This window comes from Serinus canaria, chromosome 9 (genome assembly GCF_022539315.1).
Source record: "Serinus canaria isolate serCan28SL12 chromosome 9, serCan2020, whole genome shotgun sequence".
Classification (NCBI taxonomy): domain Eukaryota; kingdom Metazoa; phylum Chordata; class Aves; order Passeriformes; family Fringillidae; genus Serinus; species Serinus canaria.
Window position 1 is genome coordinate 10,094,494 of NC_066323.1, and position 23,487 is coordinate 10,117,980.

Sequence of the window (23,487 nt, forward strand, 5' to 3'; positions counted from 1 at the left end):
GCCACAGTACTATGGAACAAGATGGGATCTGTTGTTCTCCCTTTCCTCACAGGTCTCTGACACGTCTCTTTATTTTCAGTAAGATTTTGAATTTTTCTAGCATTAAGTTTTCCATCTGTAAAACAGAGGTGGTAATAATAACATATCCCACCTGACTGTCTGACTTCAGAAAGGATTTTCAAACCTCCAGCTGAAAATTCTTCTGCAAGCAAAAAATATTACAGTTTTGCCAGCTTATGTAAAAAATTGTTTCTTGCTGTGAAAAATCAGTATGTCAAACACTTTTATTTTCTAGAAGGAAATTCAGTATCAAACTCTTCCAAATGTGTTAGGTAATGCTTTGCATTATAGATTATATGCTGTTAATTTAATTTCAGGTTCTATGCAGAGAAGAAATTGTTGAGTGGACTTTAGTGATTTATACTATGATTTGATCAGTGTGTTAGTAGTCTGGCAGATCTTAACTTCCAGAAACATTTAAGAGTTCAATACATTAGAGATGAATAAGCTCTGTACATGAACATGTGTGCTTTTATTGCTAAAGCTAAATTAAAGCTTAAGCCCTTTTGGGCTGAATTAGCCAGCACTTCTCCAGCTCTTTTTCTGTCTTTCAAAACTCTTCTGTGCAACCAGTATGATTCTAATGTACTCTGCATTATTTTTCTGCTTTAGAATGAAGACCTGGAGAGACAGTGAAAGCTCTGTATAGAGTGTATTGTACAGTGAGGGAGGGAGCCCAACAAAGCTAATTATACAGACACTCCCACTCTATTACCCTTTAGAGAAATTGAGCCTAACATTCTGCTCTGAAGCTTGTTAAACTATTCTTTTTGGGTGCAAGGAGCTTATTGAGGGAATGAAATAGCTACACTGTGTAATCAGAATGGGAATTGGAGCAGATCATTATATTTACTCATTTGATTAGCCATAAAATAGCTACTGAAGTCCCCATTTTAAATCTGCTTAGCAATTGTGCAGCAGGGCAAACTGGGTCTTTTAATTAGAAAAGAAAAGAGATTGCAGTATTTTTTTTAAAGTAATAAATATATAAACACACACACATTGTGATCCTGTTTATGTAAATAACCTCTTCCCTGTGGGTGTTCTTGCCATCTAATTGTTCAGGGTCTGCTTCCAGCTGCAGAGAAAAAGGGAATGACACATCTACGCTGGAAAGAACAATGTCTGGGACTTAAAACCCAGCTAGAGATTTAGGTTACCCATTAGGGTGAAACTGCTATAGGAGGGATAGGTAACCCCAGAAGAAGATGGCATGGAAAAGCAGAAAGTCATTGATTAGTGGAGGGACTCTAGGTCAGGTTGTGCAGAGGTCTGTCTGGAGCAGTTTAGGCAGGGTCAGTCCTGCTGTAAGGGAGAGGACTGGACTGAACAGACTCCTGGGATCCCATTCAACCTGTAAGACTTATTTAAGAGAAGTCATTCTGCATCATCAGGGGTTGCCTTGAGCAAATCCTGTTCCCAAGGGAGCTGGGGGGCTCAGGCAGGGGTAGGGCACAGCCCCCTCAGACATCTGAGACCAGCAGGTCCTGAGCTGCCTTGCAGGCACTGCCTGCCTTTGTGCAGCCACAGCCAGGGATGCCCTGCTGTCTCTCTAAGAAAATTCAGTACCCAGCCATGGCCATAAAGGCTTGGAAAGGAGCCATTACTGAAGGTTTCATTTTCTGGCTTCCTTTGCTATCTGAGGAACTTGCAAATCAGAAAATGTTCCAGAGGCAGCAAGCTCTGTAGCCACTGGTTTCTCTGTTCAGGATAGTCAATGTCTTAATATTTCTTAAGTATCAAATATACTTTTTGGGGTTTTTTTTAGCTGTGAAAGAATTTCAGCCTTTTATTTATTTAATTTGGTTTTAAGACAACCAAAGCTTGATTACAGAGAGCAGACTTGTTTTTAAAATGCATTAGACTATGTGGAGAGCTGACCATTCGTAAGCATGTGTTATGGTGCTTTTTTTTTTCTTTGTGGACATATTCTCCAGTATTTCCTTTTGTGTAATTTATTTAAATAAATAGTCCATTGGGTTAGGACCAAGTTGCAAATGCCCAGAAATCCTGCTGTGTTGAGAAATCATGTCCAGAGTGGCTCGGAGCAATCCCTCCCAGATGTGCTGTGGGCACCTAAAAGGCCACACCTCAGGGGAAGAAATGCCAGCACTGACTGTTCTGCATCTGCCAAGAGTGTTACTCTGGCATTGTTCCACAGCACTAAATTGTATAAACAGGACATTGGGCAGGCCAAAAAAAAGTTGCCATTATTAGCCCCAAAATACCATTAGCTGGAACTTGCTGGCCAAGAGACCAAGCACCTAACCATAAAGAGGTTAGAAGTGTACTGTAAATTTTAGTGAATGCCTGATTCTCTTTTTAATGGGGCTGGGACACCTGCAGTGAGCTGGGGCTGTTCTGCATTGCCCTGCATCACTGCAACCACCCCAGAGCCCACCTGACTGTCAGGAGGAGAATAAGTAAAGGGAGATTGCATGGTTGAATTTTCACTTGATTGGGGTAGAAGGGCTTTCTCTGAAGTTCCACACACCTGTAGCTGCCATTGAAATTAATGGAACATTTGACATTGATGCCAATTCTTCTCCTTTTCTTTCCATCCACCAGCCTGCTCATATCCTTTCTGTGCCACAGGGGTGGAGAGAGGTAGTCTAAGTCTCACCAGCACGGTGTATGCAGAAAAACTGGCCAAGTGAGGATCCTGGAGGAACATTTTTAATGTTACATCTCCTTTTGGATACGCGCCTTTCCCAACCGAGCGGCTGCTCTGCGCCTGGGGAAGCGGGGTTTGTGTTTAGAGCACGTCTTTGAATTGCGGTTGTTGACTGGATCAAGCTGTCACTGTGTCACTTAAATGTTACAATCTCTCAAGCTGTCATGATGACTTTTAAATCGAAGCAAAGGTGATGGCTTCCTTCTCACATCAACAGCCGCGCCATTTCCAGAGCTGTGCGTTCTGGCGTTCCGCTGCCTGCCTTCTGCTTTGAGGATTTTTATCCCCCAGCCTCTTTCCTGGGGGTGTTTGTGTCTCACCTGCCTGGCTGGTGAGTAAGGGCACAGTTAGATCAGGACACGCAGCTCCATGCTTTCAGTAAGCTGGGTGTTTCCAGCCAAGAATGTAACTTTCCAAAGTAATTTGGTCTTATTTGCATAGGATTCTCTCTCTTCCAGGGAAGAGTGTACTCCTGTAATCTGATCTAAAAGGGCTCCTAAAGGAATTATTTAGCTATTTCTCTGGAAGTATGTAATAAATTTCCCAGGAGGACTGATGTTCTTCTGCATGGCGGAGGAGTGAGAAAGTATTTAGTGAGATTTCCCAAGAGATGAGCTTGAATGTGTCTTTTCTGTAGACATATCTGCTATTATTGCTCATTGAAGGGACATGCTGCAGTTTACAGAAGCAGCATTGACTTTGCTGGGGTTCTGCCAATTCAGAAAGGGCTTTCTCTTCTGAAAAGCTGATCTCACTTATGCTTGAGTCCAAACACTTGGGTACCTCCACTCAGTGAAGAGGTGCTGGGTTGGGATGCTGAGATGAACACACACAGGATGCTTTTAATCTGTGAAATGAAGGCAAGGGCACAAATATTTCTGTACATGTCCAGTTGTATATGTTGGGAAGTCTCTCTGGATTTTTTCCAAAGACTGTGTGAACTGCATTTTGGCATTTACAAAATAACAAGTCTGATGCATGTGTTCATGTGACAGCAATGGGAATTCATTGCACTTCTGATAAATCCATCAAAAGCTGTTGGTGTCATGCTAATCCCTTAAGATGCTGCCTTGACTGGAGCAATACCCACCAGGAGGCTGATGGGCCTGAGGTTATGGTGTGCACTCCTGATCCAGATGGAGCAATCGGTGCTTTCAGGAGAAGCATTTTAGCTGAGGACATGGTGACTGGCAGTAAGGGCAGGTGAAATGACTGAGCTGCTGTGGAAGCTGACCACTTAGATGCTGGTGGTTTTGCTCATAATTGCTGAGATTTGGATAGGACAAAAAGAAAATCATATCTTGAATGCTATGGGAAATTTGGTCTTTGGCATTTGGAGTAGGAAAATGTTTGGCATTCAGCATCCACAGGGAGCTTGGTGTTCAATCAGGCAAAGAGCTAGAGGAGCTGAAGAGTATGACCTTCTGTCCATTTTAAGGCATGGTCACTGCCTTTTAGTCCACTGAGGCTAGCATTTTTCAAGGAATGTTCTTTCCCAGGCTAAGCTGGGAGGTGAGTAGGCTGCTGGTTTTGCAGAGCTGGGTGAATGCAGGAAGCCCCAGAGCCCCATTTTAACCTTCCTGCAAAGGACCAGGTCACCTCTGCTTCTGGACTGACAACATTGCAGTTGAATTTCTCCCTAGCCTTTGGAATGCCCAGTCTCAGGTCACCTCCAGTTTTGGCAGAGCAGGAGATGGTGTGGAAATGCTCCCCCCTGGCAGGGACTGGCAGTGATTGGATTCACCATTGCAGTCAGCTCTTGGTCCAAGCACTTCATTGATATAATTAATGCTGCATAGGGGGGAGCAGCCACTTCTCCGAATCCCTTTGCAGGAGCTTTGGAATCTGCCCATGCGCTGTTTCTGTCTGTGTGTCCCTCTGCCATTCAGGGTTAGAGGAATGACTAAGTAGTGCTGACGACATCAGTTGTTGGCCTGTATTAATTATTTCCGCGGGTTCTATTTACTTGCGTGTTCCCTATGGGAATGTTGTGCATACAGATCACAGCAGCACTTAATTTTATTGCAGTGAACGGCTGAGGTTTGGGAAGGGGAGGGGTGAGGGGAGAGAAGGGGTTGTGTATGCGTCAGCCCTGTCAGGCTTTTCCTTCTGTTTCATTTGTGCTGAGGTTTTTATTATCATTAAGCCGATTGTATCTGTGGCACAAAGGGCTGAGTTACCTCGGTAACCACACTAGCTGGGATGGTAATCCATTTATAGCATCACTGCTCAGGTCTGATTAAATTAGCATGCTGATGACGTAAATGCTTGGCTGGGTGATGCTGATGAGGCTGCTCCTAATAGGAACTCTCGCCCTTACATTTATTCTCATTTATTTCATGAGACCCCTGCAGGAAATGTACAGAAATAAGGCTACAGATGATTGACTCTTGTTTTCAGAACAACTTGTGCTGCTAGCAACAGACAGCGCTTGATCTGAATGCAGACGGCAGCCTGCACATTTCGCCTTGTTTCTTCCTGCTGCAGAATTCCCCACACAGCCCTGCCGAGGCAGAGCCCTGCTCTCCAGCCCTGCTTGCCATCTGCCACAGCAGCAGTGGGAGCAGCTCCTCTGGCTGATGGGTTATTTCCAGACACTGCTACAAAAGAAATAAAAAAGGTAATAATAAAAGAAAAGGAACACCCTGGTTCTTTACTCCCTCTTGTGAGATTCCTGCAAACACAGGCATCCTTTTGCTCACTCCAAACAAGCCAGTTATTTATGTCTGAATTCTCAGTGTCGAACAATACCGTTCAGTGCTCACATGTGGATCAAATGCTTTCAGCATCTTCTGTCCAGCCCCTTGAGGGAAAACACTGACAACTGCATGATCACATCGCTGTCCCTGTTGTTTGATGAAGTGGCAAGAACAAGAGGACTGAGAGTTGCTGAAACTCCTGGTTTTCCTTCCCAGCCCTGCCTCTGATTTAGTGAATAAGGAGTCTTTGGGCAAGCAGCTTCCTAGCAGGCTGTTTGGGGCTCCCAGGGCTTCAGTTTTTCATCTGTAAAAAGAGAATTTAAAAGGATGCTTTTTGTTTTTTTTTTCTTTTCTGCAAGAAGCATGGGAGTGATTAAGACTGTTTAAGTTCTGAAAGTACTTGGAGATCCTCAGGTGGAAACTCTGAGGTTCTGAACAATTTCCCATTTTAATTGTCAGATTTGATTTATCCAGTTGGCATAGAAGGATTTAAAAGGAATTTTTTGAACAAAAGCAGTTTTGGGATGGAGGACTAAAAATGCCATGAATTTTAAGTAGCAATAAATAGTTTGGCGTTTGCCCTGGAGTATGAGCAGATGTGGTTGCACAGAAACCACAGGACTACACCTGCTTTCAGTCGGATTTGGACATGGAAATCTGTTACTTGTGAAAGAACGAGCATGGTTTTGAGACACAGATGTGAATATGCCAATACTGTCATTTTCTGGGCCTGCAAATTCTTACCTGGTGCTCACAGGGCTTTTCCTTGGTAACACTGGGTACATGGGAGCCCTCTGCCATGCCTTTCCCAGCTGTGGTTGCTCTCTTTGAGATGTATTTGGTGCTTGAAGGACCCTGCCCAGACTCTAAAGCTCTGCAAAGATGAGGGGCACTGAAGTTGTCAGTGGCAGTGCTTCACCCTCCTGACAGCCAGCTAAGCCAGAGCATCCTGATGCTGGTGCCTTTGCTCCATGCTCCCTGTGCAGTGATAGGAAGCAGCTGAGCTGGGGATGCTCCCGCTCGTTCCTTGGACTGTGTAGGACACGTGTGCTCTGCCAGCACCATGCTGAGAGCTCGGCTCTGCTCCCCAGCCTCCTGCCAGAGCAGGTGCACTCTATTAATGAAGGTATTTCCAAGAGTTTGATTCTACCTCTGGCTCAGTTCAAAGCATCCTGCTGTCAAGAAGTCTTGCACCCATGGGGCCTGGGATGCCTTACCCTGGGGCTTCCCTTTAAACTCAAACTTCTGTGGTTAATTCCATTAATTTACTACTTTCAGTGTAAAAAATGTGAAAGTCAGCAGCAGCAGCATGTTCAGGAGAGACTGTGGGTACTCCTTAGCTGGACTCTGCTTCTTCCAGAAGTTACAGGCACGGACAGCATTTTCCTGATTTATTTCCTGGATAACCTCCACTCCTAATAGAATGAGCTGCTCCAAGGGGTACAAACTCATGAGCACCCACCCAGCACGTGAGGTGGTAGAAGCTCTAAGAGGAAATGTCCAGCACTCAGCAAGAGGAACTCCGGACTGTACTGAGGCTTGGGAAGTCATCCAGCAGCATCTCTGCTCAATAAGTAAATAATCAGCCCTCTTTTGATTGTCACCCTTTGGTTAATTAACCTGTGTGCTGGGGCTGACAAGAGTGCATGGGGAGGAGATGGCTGTCTCTGTTCCAGCAGCATTCACAAACTGACTGGCAATATTTTAGCATCAAAACCATTCCTGTTCTTTTCAGGGACATCACAAGAGCCTGTCTCTAGAGGTCTGAGCCCCCCTTTTTCAGCTTTTTCTTTTCCCAAAGATTTATCCAAAATAAGAATATTTTGGTCTGAAGGGTCTGCCCCTGATTTGGTTGGCTGAAGGAGAAGTTACTTGGGCTCTAACAAGCTCAAGTCAGACAAGGACCACAGGGCAGGAGGGGAAGTCCCACTGAAATTCCCCTCCCTTCCCCACAGGTTTCTGTGATTTTTGGCATGAGTGCATTGCCTTAAGAGTGCCTGGAAATTTTCATTATAGGTGAGCAAAATTTCAACTCATTTGTCTACCAAATTAGAGCAAAGCAGGAGATGAGCAGTAATAAAGCAGTAATAATGTTGAAACAAACCCATTCTTGCTCATTTGGAGAAAAAGAAAAGCCTCTCATGTTTGCATGTGTTTGGATTTTGATGTTGCTTGTCCCTCTAGTTTCTGAAGTCCTTGAGATATTTGTATTTTATTCCAGTGGTAGAGGAATCTGTTGGCAGAATTTGCTTTAACACCATAAGGATTTATTTTTTTTAAGGGGGGTAGCAAGAATTGGGGGGTTTTAAACTATTTTTATGCTTCCAAAAGAAGTTTGCTGCTTATTATCTTACAAGCTTTTATCTGGTGCTGAGTCATGGAAGTGAGAGAATGTGTAGGCGTCTTAGCATAAGAGAGAGTAATACTGTCATTTACATTTACAGACAGTTATGCTTTCCAGAAAACTTTTTTTTTTGTGGGTTACAAAAGTGATTAATCTGCTGTTGAAGCTGTCAAAGGAGGTTTTCTGTTTAAGAATTTTTTGAAAGAGAGAAAAATCTGTTTCTACTTATAGGAAATAATAAGGTAGAAATTGAAATTTAAAAAAACATACTGAAAGAACAGACAAGAAAATGTTCCCTTTCCTAATTATATTTTTCCCTTTTCTTTTTATGTATCTATCCATCTGTCTATCAGCCTATATATCTATTCTTCTGTCTCATGGAAAAGTCATGTGGACTTTGATACAAAGCTAAATATAGTAGATTTATGGCCAAGTTCAGTATTATCAATTCCAGCTGTTAAAAATATCATAGGATCACTCTAAAATAATTTTTGTTTTCTCTTTAAAGAAAACTTTTTTCAATTTCTTTTTAGTTTCCCATCAGGCTCTTTAGTTTTTATGTTTTAAGCTTTTTCTGCACTCTTGAAAGCTGCATTTTTTTAAAATGAAGTCCAGAGCCCTCAGTTAAATCTTTCTCTACAGTAGTAGTAGTAATAGGATAAACTATTTATTTTCTTTTCCTCTACCCTTTTTTTTTTTAGTTTTTCTTTTGCCATATTTTTTCCTAATTGCTATTAGGTTTTTCTGTTATTATGCAAAAAAGGAATTAATTACAGCTGAGACAAATCCTTTCCTCCTTAGGACATATTCTCAGTGGTGAGAACTGTAGTGCTGTTGGAAGGCTAAACAGAGTTCACCACTTGTAACCAAATTTGTGTAGACCGTCAATGTCATGAGAAGCTGTGATTCTTGTTTGTTGTACCCATTCCTGAGGACAAACTGGACATGAACTATTTTAGCCTGGAAGTTGAGTGGTTTTGTCCCTAACAAAGTAGGCAGTGATGTTTTCAAGTGATCTTCTGGCACAGTAGGGGTGGGAGTATAAAAGCTTTCTCTACTTTCAGCATAGTTTATCCCATTATGAAGAGTATGATATGCCCAGCAAAATCTCTCTTTTGGGGTTTCTAGAGGAGCTGACACTGTGGTGGAAGCAAGGCAGTAAAGCAGGGTGCTGTGCTGGAAGCTGGAGCTGCCACAGGTAGCCTTGGGCAGAGAGAGGCGCGCTCATCATCATAACAGAGGACAGCCTGTGGGGCAGAAAATGTCCCTCCTTCTCCCAAATAACTGAAACCCTCAGCCCAACCCCAAATGGACTTTTGACAAGGGCATGTAGGGACAGGACAAGGGGGAATGGCTTTAAACCAAGAGAGCAGGTTTAGATGAAATATAAGGAAGAAATTCTTCCCCGAGTGTGGTGAGGCACTGGCACGGGTTGCCCAGCAAAGGTGGGGCTGCCTCATCCCTGAAGTGTTCAAGCCCAGGCTGAATGGGGTTTGAGCAGCCTGGTGTAGTGGAAGGTACCCTGCCCATGGCAGGGGTTTGGAACTGGATGGATGCTCCGGTCCTGTCCAACCCAAATACTTCTATGACCTTATGATCAATGCCACATCTGCTCACTTGCCTTGGTTAGAAGTGTTGTTTTCAGCATCTCCCTTATCCCTGCTCCAGTTAAAGTCTCTGCTCTCCTCATCCCCCAATCCTCACAGCTGCCCTTTTTCCCTCCCCAACCATAGTAGCTTCAACCATGATCCTTTAACCTTCAGCAGAAAATTATTTGTGCTGTGTAAGAGGAATATTGATTTTTACATCACATGGCCCATGAGGCATCAGAAATTACATTTTTTTCCCGTAAGTGTGGCTTATCTCTAGCTTTTAGGAAAAAAATTAGCTTTGGGCCTTCTGAGATTTCCTGTTCAGGGTGAATGGGTTCTGCATTTAGACCTTTTCACTGGAAAGCCACGCGCTGCAGCTGGACTTCTAAATTAAAGGGGGAAGGGAATTAACCTGGCTTAACCTAAGTTTTGACAATTCCATTGAGAGGCCAGTGACTCATTTAGAGAATTCATCGAGTCCACAAGGGTTAGAATGATACTTCTGAAAGCTTATAGAATGTCATTGCTTTGTGTTTCAACAATTGGGTCCTGCAGTGAATTTTTGTGGGTTGTTATGGAAAAAAGATTTGTTGATGACTTGTGATGCCAGGATGTTTTTCTGTGCATAATTTTTTTCTTAAAATACAAATACATCATAAACCGCAAAAGAGAAAAAAAAGAGAAATGGGTTACTCTGCAAATTAGAAATTAAATATGATTTAATCCCATGGTAAATTCAGACCTAGACCTGAATTCTCCTCACTCCTCTCAAGTTCAAGACTGGAGCCTAATTTGATCTGTGACAAAAGAGAATTAAAGCCACAAAACTCCATTTTGGATCCAAAATGTGTTGCAGTTTTTGGGCATCCACTGCTGACTTTTGGAGAGGTTTGAGCCCTTGTTAGAAACATTGTTGAAGCCAAGATCTCAGATTTAAAATTAATACTTCCCAGTCCCAAAGGTTTTTAGCATTTAGTACTCCTGCCCCAGAGCTAGAAAGTCACTGTTTCAAATTCTGGAGTTAAAAATGTCAAAATCAGTTTGCCTGCAAGTCGCAGTAGCCATCAGTATTCATTTATACATCCACCACAAGGAAAGAAGTGAGGAGAGAGGGAGAATACGTCTGTTTGTTTGGAATTAGCACGCTTGGGTTCAATTCCTCATGCAGAAGGGTTTGTGGCTGGGTGCACAGATCAGGGTGCACAGCTGGAAGTGCTGCTGCTGGGACAGGCTGAGCTGAGTCCTTGGAGGTGCTGAGGTTTAGTCCAGTTCAGGCTGTATGTAATCTCAATTAGAAGTTTCATTTGCTTTCATTCCGGCTACAGCAGGATGAATTGCCAAGATCTCCAGCGTGTTGAGTTTTGGCAAAGCTGGACAATTAGTACCTGGAGAAGGTTACATTGGTAGGATTCATTACTGTTTGCATAGAAACCTCCACTGTGTTCCCCGTGGGGAGACAAACACAGTGAATGCAGAGGCAGTAGAAGGCCAAATCCAGATCTGCAGCAGCCAGCATGTTTGGAGTAAATCTGCTGGAGTCAATAGACACACTTGAGCTGGCACCACTGTTCCCGAGATCAGAATCTGGCTTGATATAAAGCACTTTTAAAAAATGTAATTCAGGCACTGAGGGTTATGGAAGAGTATTTTAGCTGTAAGCTGTGACTGGGATAACCCAGTCAACAAGCCATGGAGAAAATGTTTTGGGTTGTTATTTTGATCCAAGAGCAGTGTAAATGGGAGAAATCACAAATCATAACTTAATTGGGCTCATTAGGTCATTAGTGATGAAGTTTAGGAACTTTTTTTTTTTCCTTCCTAAAACTCATTGAGCAGATTGGAGCATGGTAAAGGAGAAAGCCTGGTATTAAACTAGAATATAGTACTTAGCTGTATCAAAAAAGGTTGACTTTTTCTTTTTTGCAAACTATATAGCCTAGTCATCAGTATCAGTCATTGAGAACACAGCTCTTTCATTCTGGTTAAGAATGAAGAGAAGGGTTTTGTTTGTTCTTTCATATTTTTTGGTGGGTTTTTTATATTAAAGCTTACAATGGCTATTTGTGGTCTTGTTTCCTCAAGGCATATTTAGGAAAACTAGATTAATTTATAATGCCATTTGCAACAGAACGAAGCCTGGTGAGGCAATGGATTTGACATTCCTTTACACAGGCTTTTTACAGTGATACTGTTGTGAATCTAAATTTTTATCAGTGTGTTATTTGAGTAAACACTTTATTTACCATACATTTAATGTAATTATATGTTCTATGAGAAGAGGAAAATAGTGCAGAAACAGTGATTACTCTGAGTTAACACTTGAATTTAAAAATAATCTTAACTTTCTGTATTGTTTCATACCCAAGTATTTCTGTGGTACAGATGGCTTTTTTGCTTGTGCTATAAATTAATGCTCTCTCTTTCGTTCTTGCTGACTGGTTATAGTACTGCCCTGGTGTTTTGACTAGAATTGCTGCAGGGGGTTTCTGTGTATCTTGGTGTATGTATTTATATACCTGGAGACTAATTTTAAAAGCTACAGCAGGTGGAAGAAAACCTTTCCAATCAGATTTCTCAACGTCGTGCTTGGAGTCTGTGATACTGTGGAAAGATTAAGGTATTTCGGGCAGTGGTGATAACCCAGGCAGACGGATAAATGAGGGAATGTTCCACTCCACTTCCCAGAAGGAGCCATCTGGGAAAACTGTTAAATTTGACCTGTTGCTGGAGCTCATCAGCCTTTTGGAAAGGTGTACACTGAATCTAATAGGAAAATAACCTCTCTGTCACATATGACTGTCTTTTATGGGGTTTTTTGGTTTTATTTTTTGGTGGGTTTTTTTTTGTTGTTGTTAGACGCTTATTTTTTTGGTGTGGCTATACAGTTTATTTTTTCTCATGCTAACCTCTCAACTTATTAACTTGAACCATTTTGTAGCCCACTAAAAATACTGGCAGATGACAGTGGGCTCTGGATCTCAAGTGAACCATAAGAAAGCAGATGTTGTATGAACACAGAATTGTTCACTGATGCTTCTGCTCTTCTGCACTGCTATTTGCACAGTCTTTAAAATGTGGGGAAAAGAAGAATGAAAACACATGGTTTTCACAGGAAATAGAGACAATACTAACATTCAGAAATGTTTATGCCTTCTGGTAGGAAAATGTTTTAAATCTGGTTTAATAAAGTTTTGGAATTCGAAAAGATAATACGTTATAAATGCAATGCAGCAAATAAATGGAATCGTAAACAAATAAGTAACACAAAGTAAACCAAGTAGTGTCTGGGCGCATATGTATTTCCTATTATTTTATGCGTGCATATGCACACTTTTTTAGTGTTCTCTAGAATTAATAAAGGAAGAAAAGTTGTCTGCTTTATAAACACTCTAAAACTCCTTTGCAATTTAGTAGGAAATGAGAAGTTTTTATAGTGGTTTTGCATTCTTCTTTGTGTCTTATTCAACATACAATAGAAAATTATAACTTTTCCATATAAATTGTAGAAGACTTCTCCAAAGGACTACATGTATGTGGAATTTTGTCCTGTCACTCACAGGTGCAGACCTCTTCCCTCACTCATGCATCTTCCATTATACCTTCTTAATCCACTTTTTTAAATCATGATGCAGATCCATGGATAGTGGTATAACCCTCAAACCTGCCCATATTTGTCATGCACAGGAACTTCTTTTCCATTACAAATAGTAAGTTATAAAAGGAAGGAAAAAAAGTCTATGCGTGCTGTAATTATGATACTTTAAGTTTTACTAGCTTAGTAATAGCAAAAGTCATAAAAATACTCTCCTTACCCAAATTACTTATTTATAGGGGGGTGGGGGCTTCCCCATTGTCAGGCTTAGCAATATTTGCCTAAACTAGGCAAGGGAATTTGTTCAGCCCATTAGAAGGGCCCAGTTTGGTGAATGGAAATGTTTTGGACATTCCTGCATTGCTAAGACTTGGAGGAGGTGTTCCTCAAGGAGCTGTTTCAATGCTTGATGCATGTGATGACTTGTCTTCACATGGTGCAGTGCTGGTTTTTTTGTGGTCTTTGCTTCTGGGATTGTCCTCAGTAGTTCTGCCTTTTGGTGTGGCCAAAGAGATGTGGTGCCTTTTTACAGCTCTTTATGTAATTTACTGCTGAGTCTATGTGCCACTGATTAAATCTGTGCAAGGGGCTGCCATTGCATGGTCCTCAGGTCCAGATGGGTGCAAATAATGTCATTTCAGTGATAAGAGTGGGAAATTACAGAAATATCCCAAGATGAATTCATAAAAGGTTTAACTTCTCTTGACTGGAATCTTCTGTAACTTTTTGACAGTTATGTCTCATGCTGATATCTGATATTCTTGTAGATAAAGTTACTACTGCATTTGAAGGGGTCAAGTTGAATTGCTTAAGTAGAAGAGTTTAAATAATAAGTAACCCTTTCAATGAATTAAGCTAGAATTATGGACCTTGACTGTCCACCAGCATTAAAAGTATTTAGGTCAATTGTTTGCACATCTTTTAAAACTGGTCTCTCAAAGAGTCCTTCTCATAAATACCAGATGATCAGTCATCAGAAAAGGAAAAGCAAATAAAAAGCTCAGAGTAGTCATCATAGCGATAGTATTAGGTAAACAAAAAAGTAAATATGAAACTGAGAAGGAAATTCTTCCCTGGCATAACACTGTTGTGTTTTGGAGACCAAATTTTTCAGATGTGTTCAGACTCTTTGGAATTAATGGAGTGTTGCAAAGTGGAAACCCAGATTGCCTAAAACGCTTTACACCCGCACTGAAAGCTGAACCAAGATGTGTGTCTGTAACTGCACGCGTCAGTTGTGAAAGGCTGTTTTCCATGATAAAATATTGGAGGTCAACTCTTAGCACCTTTTCTTCTGTGTACCATCTCCCATGGTTTCGGGCTGGGCCATCACAAAGAGTACAAAAAGGTTATGGACAGAAACATTAACAAGTATGTTGACTCCTTTTCCACCTGTGGTAGCAGCTGGAAAACAGATCAAAGCTCAGCAGCAGTTGTGTTCTTGTAACACTTTGTGGCATTCACAAGGTATTCTCTTCATTTGAGAATCAGAGATGAACACTTTATTAGATTTCTCCTCTTCTTCTTTTGGTGTAATGCCTGGGAGCAGTCTGTTTGAATACCTTGATAGCTTCTGGTGATCAAGCCAGCAAATCGAATCTCACATCTGCAAAGTCTGAGTGTAGCTGCTGATCCATGCACAGTCCATACATCCGTGACACTCGCTTGTCAGCTGTAAACTAGAAATGAGAGAATGAAGCAAGCGTAAAGAAAAACTTCATCTGATTATAAACGTGTTTTGGCTGAGGGGTTTAAAGTTTGGACCAGACTTCAAACCTTTGGATTGGGTTCTAAGGACATTTTGACACTTAAAAGAAATCTGTGTTAGCAACTGAGCTGTGTGCACGGCATAGCAGCAGTGCAGGATTGTAAAGATGTGTCCTCAGTGTGCTTGGACTGTCTGGACCTTATAAAGAAGGCCAGGGAATGCTGTATATTGAAAATGCATCAGGTATGCTAAATGGGAGCAGTCCATCCACTCAGGATCTCGGACATGAAGCAGCCCAGATGGAGCTCTACCAGGACTCCAGGCATCTGCAGGTCTCAAATGGGAGGCCAGATTTCTCATTTGCACTCAGATGTTATTTCAGACAGAAAAAAGTTCAGACAGGTTCAGGGGAACTTGGCTATACATTATCACTGGCTAAGCAGCTTGTTCAAATACAGAATTTGAAGTCAGCAGGAGGTGGAGGTGTCTGCACATCAGGAAACCCCCTAAAATCCCTGTTCACATTTTCAGGTACCTAAAGACCTAGGTTTCAAAGCAGAGTATCTTATTTTTCACTGGGGCCTCCAACTTTCCCATACTGAGGGGGAGCTGAGGTTTGCTACCTCAGGCAGAAGGGAGGCTCAGTCCAGATGCTGCTCCTGGAAAAGCAGCAGCTCCAGTTCCAGCAGGAGCCACTGTTCAGTGCAGATGTGGAAGAGGAGGTGGGGAAGGGTGTCCCATTCATGCCAGCCCCCTTCATACACTAGAAATAAACTTGCAACACAACCTCTTGGTCATGCCTTGGCTACAGGGTGCAGCAGGATCCTGGCGGATTGTCTGAGCTGCTGGCACTCAGAAATAAATCCCTTTGGTGTACTGCTGTAGCTGAGCTTGAGTGGCAGAGCACTTAATGCAGGGAAAAGGGATCTCTGCTTTTTACAGTCACATCAAAATTACCTGCTTATTGTGGAATTTGTCTCTACTAACTTGTGCTGTCTAAATATTCAGTGACTTGTCTTGCCTGTTTTTATGCTTCTTATACAGTCAGCGGAGAGAAGTAGATTCCCCCAGTGGATGATTCATCTCCCCTGTTTTAGGCTTCAATATTAGAATGGAATAAATGACCCTGTGGAGGTACATTTCAGAGAGAGAGAGCTTTAAGCACCTCCAGCTACCAGGGTGAATGCCCATCATTGGTGATAGGAAAAGCCAAGTTGATTTTTTACCGTTTGCTGCCCTTCCCATCCAGGCCTCCAACTTCCACCACCTTTGAGTGCTACTTAAAGGATTTCAGGTGGCCCGAGCTAGCCCTGTGTTTCAGCCCAGCTTGTGTCAGTGGACCATGCAGGAGAGGGGCTGAGTTAGGAGGAGAGATGCTGCAGTGGCCCATTGAACTGGCAGCCCCCTGAGAACGCCACATCTTGGGTTCAGCCCACCGGTAGTTGCCAGGTTTCTGCCTTTCGAGGAAGAAGAGTTGTTTCATTCCTTTCCTGGAGTAATTAGTGATTGAAATGCCCAAAAAAGGCAGCCCCAGCTAGAGCTGTGGTTCTCAACCTCTGCTCTGCAAACCCTGGGAGTCCATGGATCACTCCTAAGGTAACTAAGAAGAATTCAATGAAAGGTAACTGAAAAACCCATGTTTATTGTCAATAGATTAACTTTCTCCATAAAGGAGCTTGTCTCTTCTGAAGAACATTCGGGGGCTGCCGAGTATGGAGGTTGAAAATCACTGAGCTGGAGTAATCTTTGTATGTAATAATTTGACAGCTAAAGGGCTAAAGCTGTTCAACTGTACCTTTATGAAAAAATGTCTGGAGGATTGAATAGAATGTGATAAACTTTGTATTGGCATTTTTGATTCAGTCTCTGAAACTTGAGTAACTGAAGGGATTCTATAAAAATAATTCTACAAATGTGCAAAGTAAAAGAATGAAGTCCTTTTCATATGGATTCCAGCTGGTCATAGAGAATCATGCTTATGCTGTAGGCTGTGATTTTTCTGTACTCTTTTTAAGATTTAACCCTGACAAATGGTAAAGAATAATAGGTTAATTTCTGTAGAACAACAGGTTTCATCCCTAGTACCTATGCAATGACTTTTTAGTTGTAGATGTACATCGAATTTAATTTAAGATCTATGTCAATAATTTCTACAGGATGAAGAATCAAAGCTACTCAGGATTTTGGGTTTCCCCACCAGGGTAGCTTTGAATCCAGACATGCAGCTCTGACAGTCAGATCCCTTGGACAGTGTGGCTTTATCACATTGCCATAGACTTTCCCTGTGATGGTTGGTACAAGAAACTCTTGAAAACATTTATAAACCTCCCCTGTGTTTAAAAAGACAAGGCAAGATTTACCAAGCAAAACAATTCCCCTCATGGTTATATAGCTAAACTTTTTTAAAAGTTTTGGGGTTTTTTCCTCCCACATTTGGTTGAGTTGGTTGAGTTTTACTTGATTTTGTCAGTATTGGTTCACCTTTACTTGAACTGCTGGATAATTCATTTGTAGAAGAGGCAGTACATTTAGGTACTTCCATCTGTGTTTAAACAAGGCTCTTGTGCTTTCCCATTAAAAAAAAAAAAAAGATTTGTATTATAACGCTTGTGGTAGATGAGGTTCTGAATTTAACTCCTTCCTACTCTAGTTTCTCTCAACGGCTCTATGTTATCAACACCTGGGGTTTCTAGTTTACTCTCTTTGCAAATATGAATTTGCAAGAAGGGGTTGATGGTAAGTAGCGTGGTTTTAATTTGCACTTGCGAAGTGTGTCAGACAGTTTCATCAGGGCATGGCAAGCAGAGGAAAGCCTGTCTTCCTCTGAAAACAGCCCTCAGAGGATGTCGGAGAGTGTGTTTGACTGCGATAATCACTTGCAAATGCAGTATGGTTTTGAAATGAGCTGTCCAGGAGCTGCTGGAGAAAGGGATGCCTGTGCTCCTATGAATTCACTCTTTGTCTTTCTCTTTTTTCTTTCTTCTGTTTCTACTTGTTTTCATGTGTCTGAGCAGTCTCTTTGATGTGCTTTCAGATTAATCTACCTGGTTGTGTTGGTGGAAGTTCTATGGATTCACTTGGGTGAAACATTTGTGACAGTCATCTGTTTTGTTAGACTGTACCCAGTGATACAGATAGCCCCTTCCAGCCTTCTGTTTATTACTCCATCTACCTGGCATCTTTACAGCCTCATCCATGCCTCCTGTCCTCCTAGTGCCTTCCAAACAGCTGTTGAAATCTTTCTTCTAGTAGTATCTGAATACCCTTTTCTCTTCATTCCACACATTCCTGTCCTCAGAGCAGGAATCTTGTCCTCAGTTACTGTTCATTTATAAAGATTTTTCTTCATCCATTAGTAATCTTAAGGTTTAAGCCTGGGGTGATATCTGAGTGCATGGCTGGACTGTGGCCACCCTTCTCTCTTTCAGGCAAAGGGCAGAGGATTTATGGTGATACCTCACCTGTGCCCTTGCACAAGAGCTACAACCGACTTGTATCCTCATAAATCATCAATGCTCCAGTAGTGTCAAATTCCCTGTAGCCTGTCCCATTTCTCTACTACACCACATCAGCCTACCTTACACCTCCCCCCATAAACCCCAGCTTTCATCACACTCTTGCCCAGTGCCCTCAGAGGAATTCAGAATGAGTCACGCAGGGCGCCTCTGGGGACTCCTACTGATGCAAACTTCCTCCTCCTCAAGGCAGCCTGTGGTTAGATGCCACAATGCAGCCGGTACTTGTTCGCTTGGGCCTTTGCTGTGGAATTGATAGCAAACTTTGGGCTCTGCTTCCCCAAATTGCCACCTTCCTTCACTGGATTCTGGTGCAGGAGGGGATACTTGCAGCTCATCCTCTTTGTAGTGTCAAACACAGGAGCTGCTCAGTACTGGTCTGCAGATTGTGAGAGTTTGGGGGTTTTTTGGAAGAAGGGTTTATCATTCACTCTTAAGCTGTATTCCATTCCAGACAGGAGAGTGGCATCAGTGAAGTGAAGTGTTATGTGGATGTTTATATGTAAGATTGAAGTCCCCCAGTTCTTGAGATATGATCAGAAGGGCTTTAGTAGCATCTGTCATGACCTGCTTCCAGAGTCTGCATTCAGAAATACAGAATGTGATGAACAGGGCTCACTTATGTTGTTTTGGTTTGGTCTTTTCCCTCCCCCCAGACAGGCCATTGCCTTTATAACATTATCTACATTCTACCTCTTCACACGGAAGAGAAAAATGCTTTTCTGGTGGTAATTACACACTACTGCTTTGTGGATCTTTCATCCCATTACAGTAAGTGGACAAACTACTATATTTTACAAGAATAAAATAGGTGAGGAAATGGGAAAGTTTTTGTCACTCCCACGCATAAATGCCAATCTGACATGGGAGAACAATTCTGACAGAAAGCAAGTTTTCTTGCTAGCAATGAGTGCTGGTGCAGTTGTTTTCTGATGCAGGGATGGAGGAGTGCCAGCTTCCCTTCAGGTGTTTTAGAAGTAGAAGAATCAGGCAGTATTAATGGAGGGCTACAGACCCTTAACCTGTCTCTGCCCTTGCAGTTCAACTGAGACATGCTTCAGCTCTTCCTTGCTCTCAGTTTGAAAATCTCTTCAGTCTGTCTATGTGCTGCCTTGTCATGGATCTGTTAGCAAGGTCAGGGTGTGAATACATTGAGGTGTTTTTCCTCCAGCAGAAGTTTGCTGCCTTATTATTCCCCACTTCTGAATACACACCTTTCACGCCTCTCAGAACAGACTGATGCTCTTATTTGCCTGGGGTTTTTTGCTGATTTATAGTGTTTCCTTGTGGGAGGTTTGCCCTGAAGGTGTGATTGCAGGACTAAAGTCTTTACCAGTGCATCAGCAAAAAAGTATTTGCACATTACCAGGGAAGAGCTGCCAGTTGGGTGGTGGAGCTTCCTTATCCCTTGGGTAGACTTGCTTGTTGGCTGCGCACTAGAAACTGAGTGGCTTGCACTTACCTTTTTTTCCTTTGTGTGAGGTGGTTACCAAATGTTGGAGGACACAGCCACCCTGTACAGAGGATGAGTTTCTCCCACCCCGTACAGAGGATGAGTTTGGAAGTCTTGGAGGCTCAAGGTGGCTGAAGTTCCCCCAGCCCCCCCGGGTGGTTTGGCAGCAATTAATTGCCGCCACCTGCTGACCAGGCACAGGATTTCTCTGGCCCCAGTGCAGCCTGTGCCTGTCCCAAAGAGTCCTCACCATGCCCTCCCCAGCAAGAGGGTGGTGGAGCAGGAGGTGGAGGTCAGGGTGCCTGCATAAACAGGAACACCTGGGGACAAATACAAGGTTGGTCTTTTAAAGGTGTCACATGCCTTAGAGTGCACATAAGCATGGGTAAAGGCTGAGCTGGTCTACCTGTGGGCTGCTGTGAACTTGTAGATTATCAAGCAGATCATGGATGAGATCAAGCCTGGTACAGGACGTTTGAATGAGATATAACCTCATATAACTATGGTGTTAAGTGCTGTCAAAGTGCGTGTCTTCTTCAACTTTTATGCGTTTCTCCATAGAAGGCATAAAATTCAAGTACTCTTTTAGAATAAAGGAAAATAGATAAACAAGAAAATTTACCTAATCCTAAACTCTAGAAATTCAAGTTTACTCTTCTCTGATGTAGTGAACAGACATAAAGAGTGTTGGTCAGTGTTCTTCAGAAGCTTTCACATTGTTAGCCCTTTAACAAAGATGTCTTTTCACACTGGTGTTTTTGAACATTTAAATGTGAGGTAAGCCAGACAAACAAGTACACTAGACTGAAGGATGTATGATGCCTGTTAGACAGCGTCACTGCAACAAAGCTTCATTCTGTGGCCAAATTGCAGGAAGTGGCAGCATTTGCTGTGATCCTCTTCACTGGCTGCCCCAGCATTGCTGTGCCTGGGGCACTGGTGCAGGGTTACATGGCTGCCATGGTAGGAGCTAACTTTTGAAGCTCTTGGAAATCCTGACCCACTTTCTGCCCTTTAATGAAGCATGTGTAGCATTTAACTTTTCTGGGGTCACCCCAGGTGTTCAACCAGTGCAGCCAGGGTAGGGACACCGCAGTGACTTGCTTTGATCGGAGTTCATTCTTACATCCTGGGACCTGCTTGCAGGCTATCTCAATCTGCTGCCTCCTGCACAGTTAAAAGAGCTCCTGTATTGGGGCAGAACCCTACAAGTGATCAAGGGACCCAAGGAATTTCATGTCTCCATAGAGACTATAATCTCATTTTCTCTCTTTTTCAAAACAGACTCATTTTCACAGGAATGCATGGGGTTTTCCCTAATTATCCTCTGGCGAGTCTCCCTTTTTTTCTTGCGTGTATCATTTTTTAATTTGTTTGTTTACTTGGAGGCGGAGGAGAAGCCTCCAAGGAGAGATGAAATGCCATGCACGGCAGTTCTGCTCTGCTGCTGCGGTGCCGTCCCTGTTCTGTCAGAGAAGGGGAAGGTTGCTATAACCATTCTACAACGTGTGGCCCTAGGTTATTCTTGCTTTCCTAAGCAGTTTGAGTTGCTGCACAGTTGTTTCTGTAAGCCCCCATTTCCACCCTCATTGCTTGACCCAGTGCCCAAGTGGCTTCTTCTGCTGACCCTGTGTCTCTCTCCTTGCTCTCCAGGGCTCTGGGACCTCAAGCAGTTCCGTTGCCACCACCCCATCCGTGTCCACTCCTGTCACTGGCCACAAGCGGATGATCATCCCCAACCAGCCTCCCCTCACCGCCACCAAGAAGTCCACTGCCAAGGGCCCGGGGCAGCCAGCGCCCATCCCGGTCACTCCCGTTGGCACCCTGAAGCCGCAGCCGGTGCCGGCCTCCTACGCCACGGCCTCCACGCCGAGCCGCCCGGCCTTCAACGTGCAGGTGAGGACGGCGCAGCCCAGCCCGCACTACCAGCCGCCCAGCCCGCAGCCCGGGCACTACGGCAGCCTGGGGCCCGGCCAGGCCTACGCCGCTGCGCCGTCCCGCCAGCCCGCCGCCCCTCAGTACGGAGTGCCGCAGCCCCAGGGGCCCGGCTATGGCTACGGCCCTCCACCCGGCCGGCCTGCCGAGCCTGCCTACGGGTACGCGCCCCCGCAGGGCCGCTACCAGGACCCCTACTACGGGGGCTACGGCGGCAGGAACGGCTCCGAGGCGCCCTACGTGCCGCAGAGCTCCTGGAAGGCCGAGCCGGCGTATCCTGCGAGTAATGCCATGGGCCAGGCTCCCCCTGGGCTCTACCAGCCACCGGGCACAAAGAAGACCTACATCACTGACCCAGTGCTGGCCCCGCAGCCGCCCGCCCTGCAGCAGAAGGTAAGAGATGCCAGTGGTCACTGACATTCCTGGGAGAGCCACATGGCTGAACGTGGCCTGGGACACTCCCTGAAAGGTGGTGGGGGTTAAGGTGGTGGTATCAGAGGTGTGGTGCAGATCTTCCTACATATGGCTTCTTTAAAGCTGGGAATAGGGAACTCTCATCTGCTTTGAAAAGAGCTTCTGCAGGGGCTTAGAAAAACTGTCAGCCTCAAGTAGTAAGATGGTGTCACATGTGGAAGCATGGTGTCATCCCACAGAGGGAAGGAGGCTTTGTCCCTGTGACATGCTGTTGCCCAAGGAGCTCCCTGGCCATGCCTCTGTAAGGCATCGCTCAACAGGAAGCTTTTCTTCTGGGCACTCCCAAGATGAAGTGAGAGACTGGGTGTAAGCTGCTTCATGTATTTTTGGACATCCCTGGTCAACAATTAATCCTCCCTGTCCTCAGGCAGACGGGAGGTACACGAGAGGCTGATTTTGATTGTGGTTCAGAGTGATTGTGGAGGTTGTCCTCTGGTGTGTCGCTGTTCAAAGATCACTTTTCACTGAAACCACATGGAAATGAGTCCCCACAGAGCTCGGCTCTGGTTTTCCTCTCCGATGTTGGTACATCGCTTGGCCCCCATCCACTTCAACAAGTGCCTGGACCTCGTAAAGTGAAGTCAGTTTGAAATAGAAAGTTAAAGTGGATCTGCCTGGTTTCTCTGCCCAAGCTGATCCTGCCTGACTTTTGTCACTTCTGCTGATGGCCATCTCTAATGTGGCTCTGGGAGGTGTTTTAGCTTTGTTGGGCCCTCATTGTGTATGACGAGCTGAGGTTCTGCAAATGGTCAGGTAGGGAAGCAATGATGCTGTTGCTGCCCAGGCCCACCTTGGCACGTCTGAGCACATCCGTGCTCTTGAGTTTGTGGGTGCTCACAGGGAAAGGAGAAAAAGCTTCCGATACGTAACAGAAAGCCTGTTCATTATCATTTCCCTTCTCTAACAGCACACAGGTGGTCTTCCCTAATTTCCAGGTTTCCTGACAGTGGGAACTTTAAAAGGCAAAGATGTTTCTCAAGGCAGTTTAGAGAGGGCAAGGAATTACAGGAGTCTTTGAAATATTATCTACAAGCAGCTAGGAAACTGCTTTTTCTCTTTTCTTCCCCTTCCTTGTCAAGAACCTTTGAAGCAGGGAGAGAAGCAATAAACTCTCAACTCTGCAGGTACTTGGTATAGAGCTTAGATTGAAAAGTAGTGAAAGACACAAAATTTGCACATAGCTTTAACTGGTGTAAATGGTTGTGGTTCCAGTGGAGTCACTGAGGAAATGCTGAGGTATAGCAGATCAATATTTAGACTTTTATAGATACAAGTAGGCTTATATATATAAAAAAATTTTAAAATTGTAGTTCAGTCAGCATCTCTATGGAAACGCAAATCATCTCAAACCACAAACAGCACAAGCCTGGTAGTCTCATTTGCATTACAAAGCTGGAGGGACAATTTAATTTAGCTTAAGTTGGGGGTTTCATGTATGCCT

At 43.7% G+C, this 23,487-nt stretch overlaps 1 protein-coding gene across 6 annotated transcripts in view; it reads left to right on the forward strand.

Moving 5' to 3' along the window:
- LPP (LIM domain containing preferred translocation partner in lipoma) overlaps positions 1–23,487 on the forward strand; it is a 333,154-nt gene that overhangs the window by 182,117 nt on the left and 127,550 nt on the right. For all 6 annotated transcript variants that reach the window (XM_050978157.1, XM_030227018.2, XM_050978158.1 and 3 more), the window contains one exon: positions 21,291–21,965. In XM_050978157.1, coding sequence (XP_050834114.1) covers positions 21,291–21,965 — 675 coding nt within the window. The remainder of the gene's footprint in view (positions 1–21,290; positions 21,966–23,487) is intronic.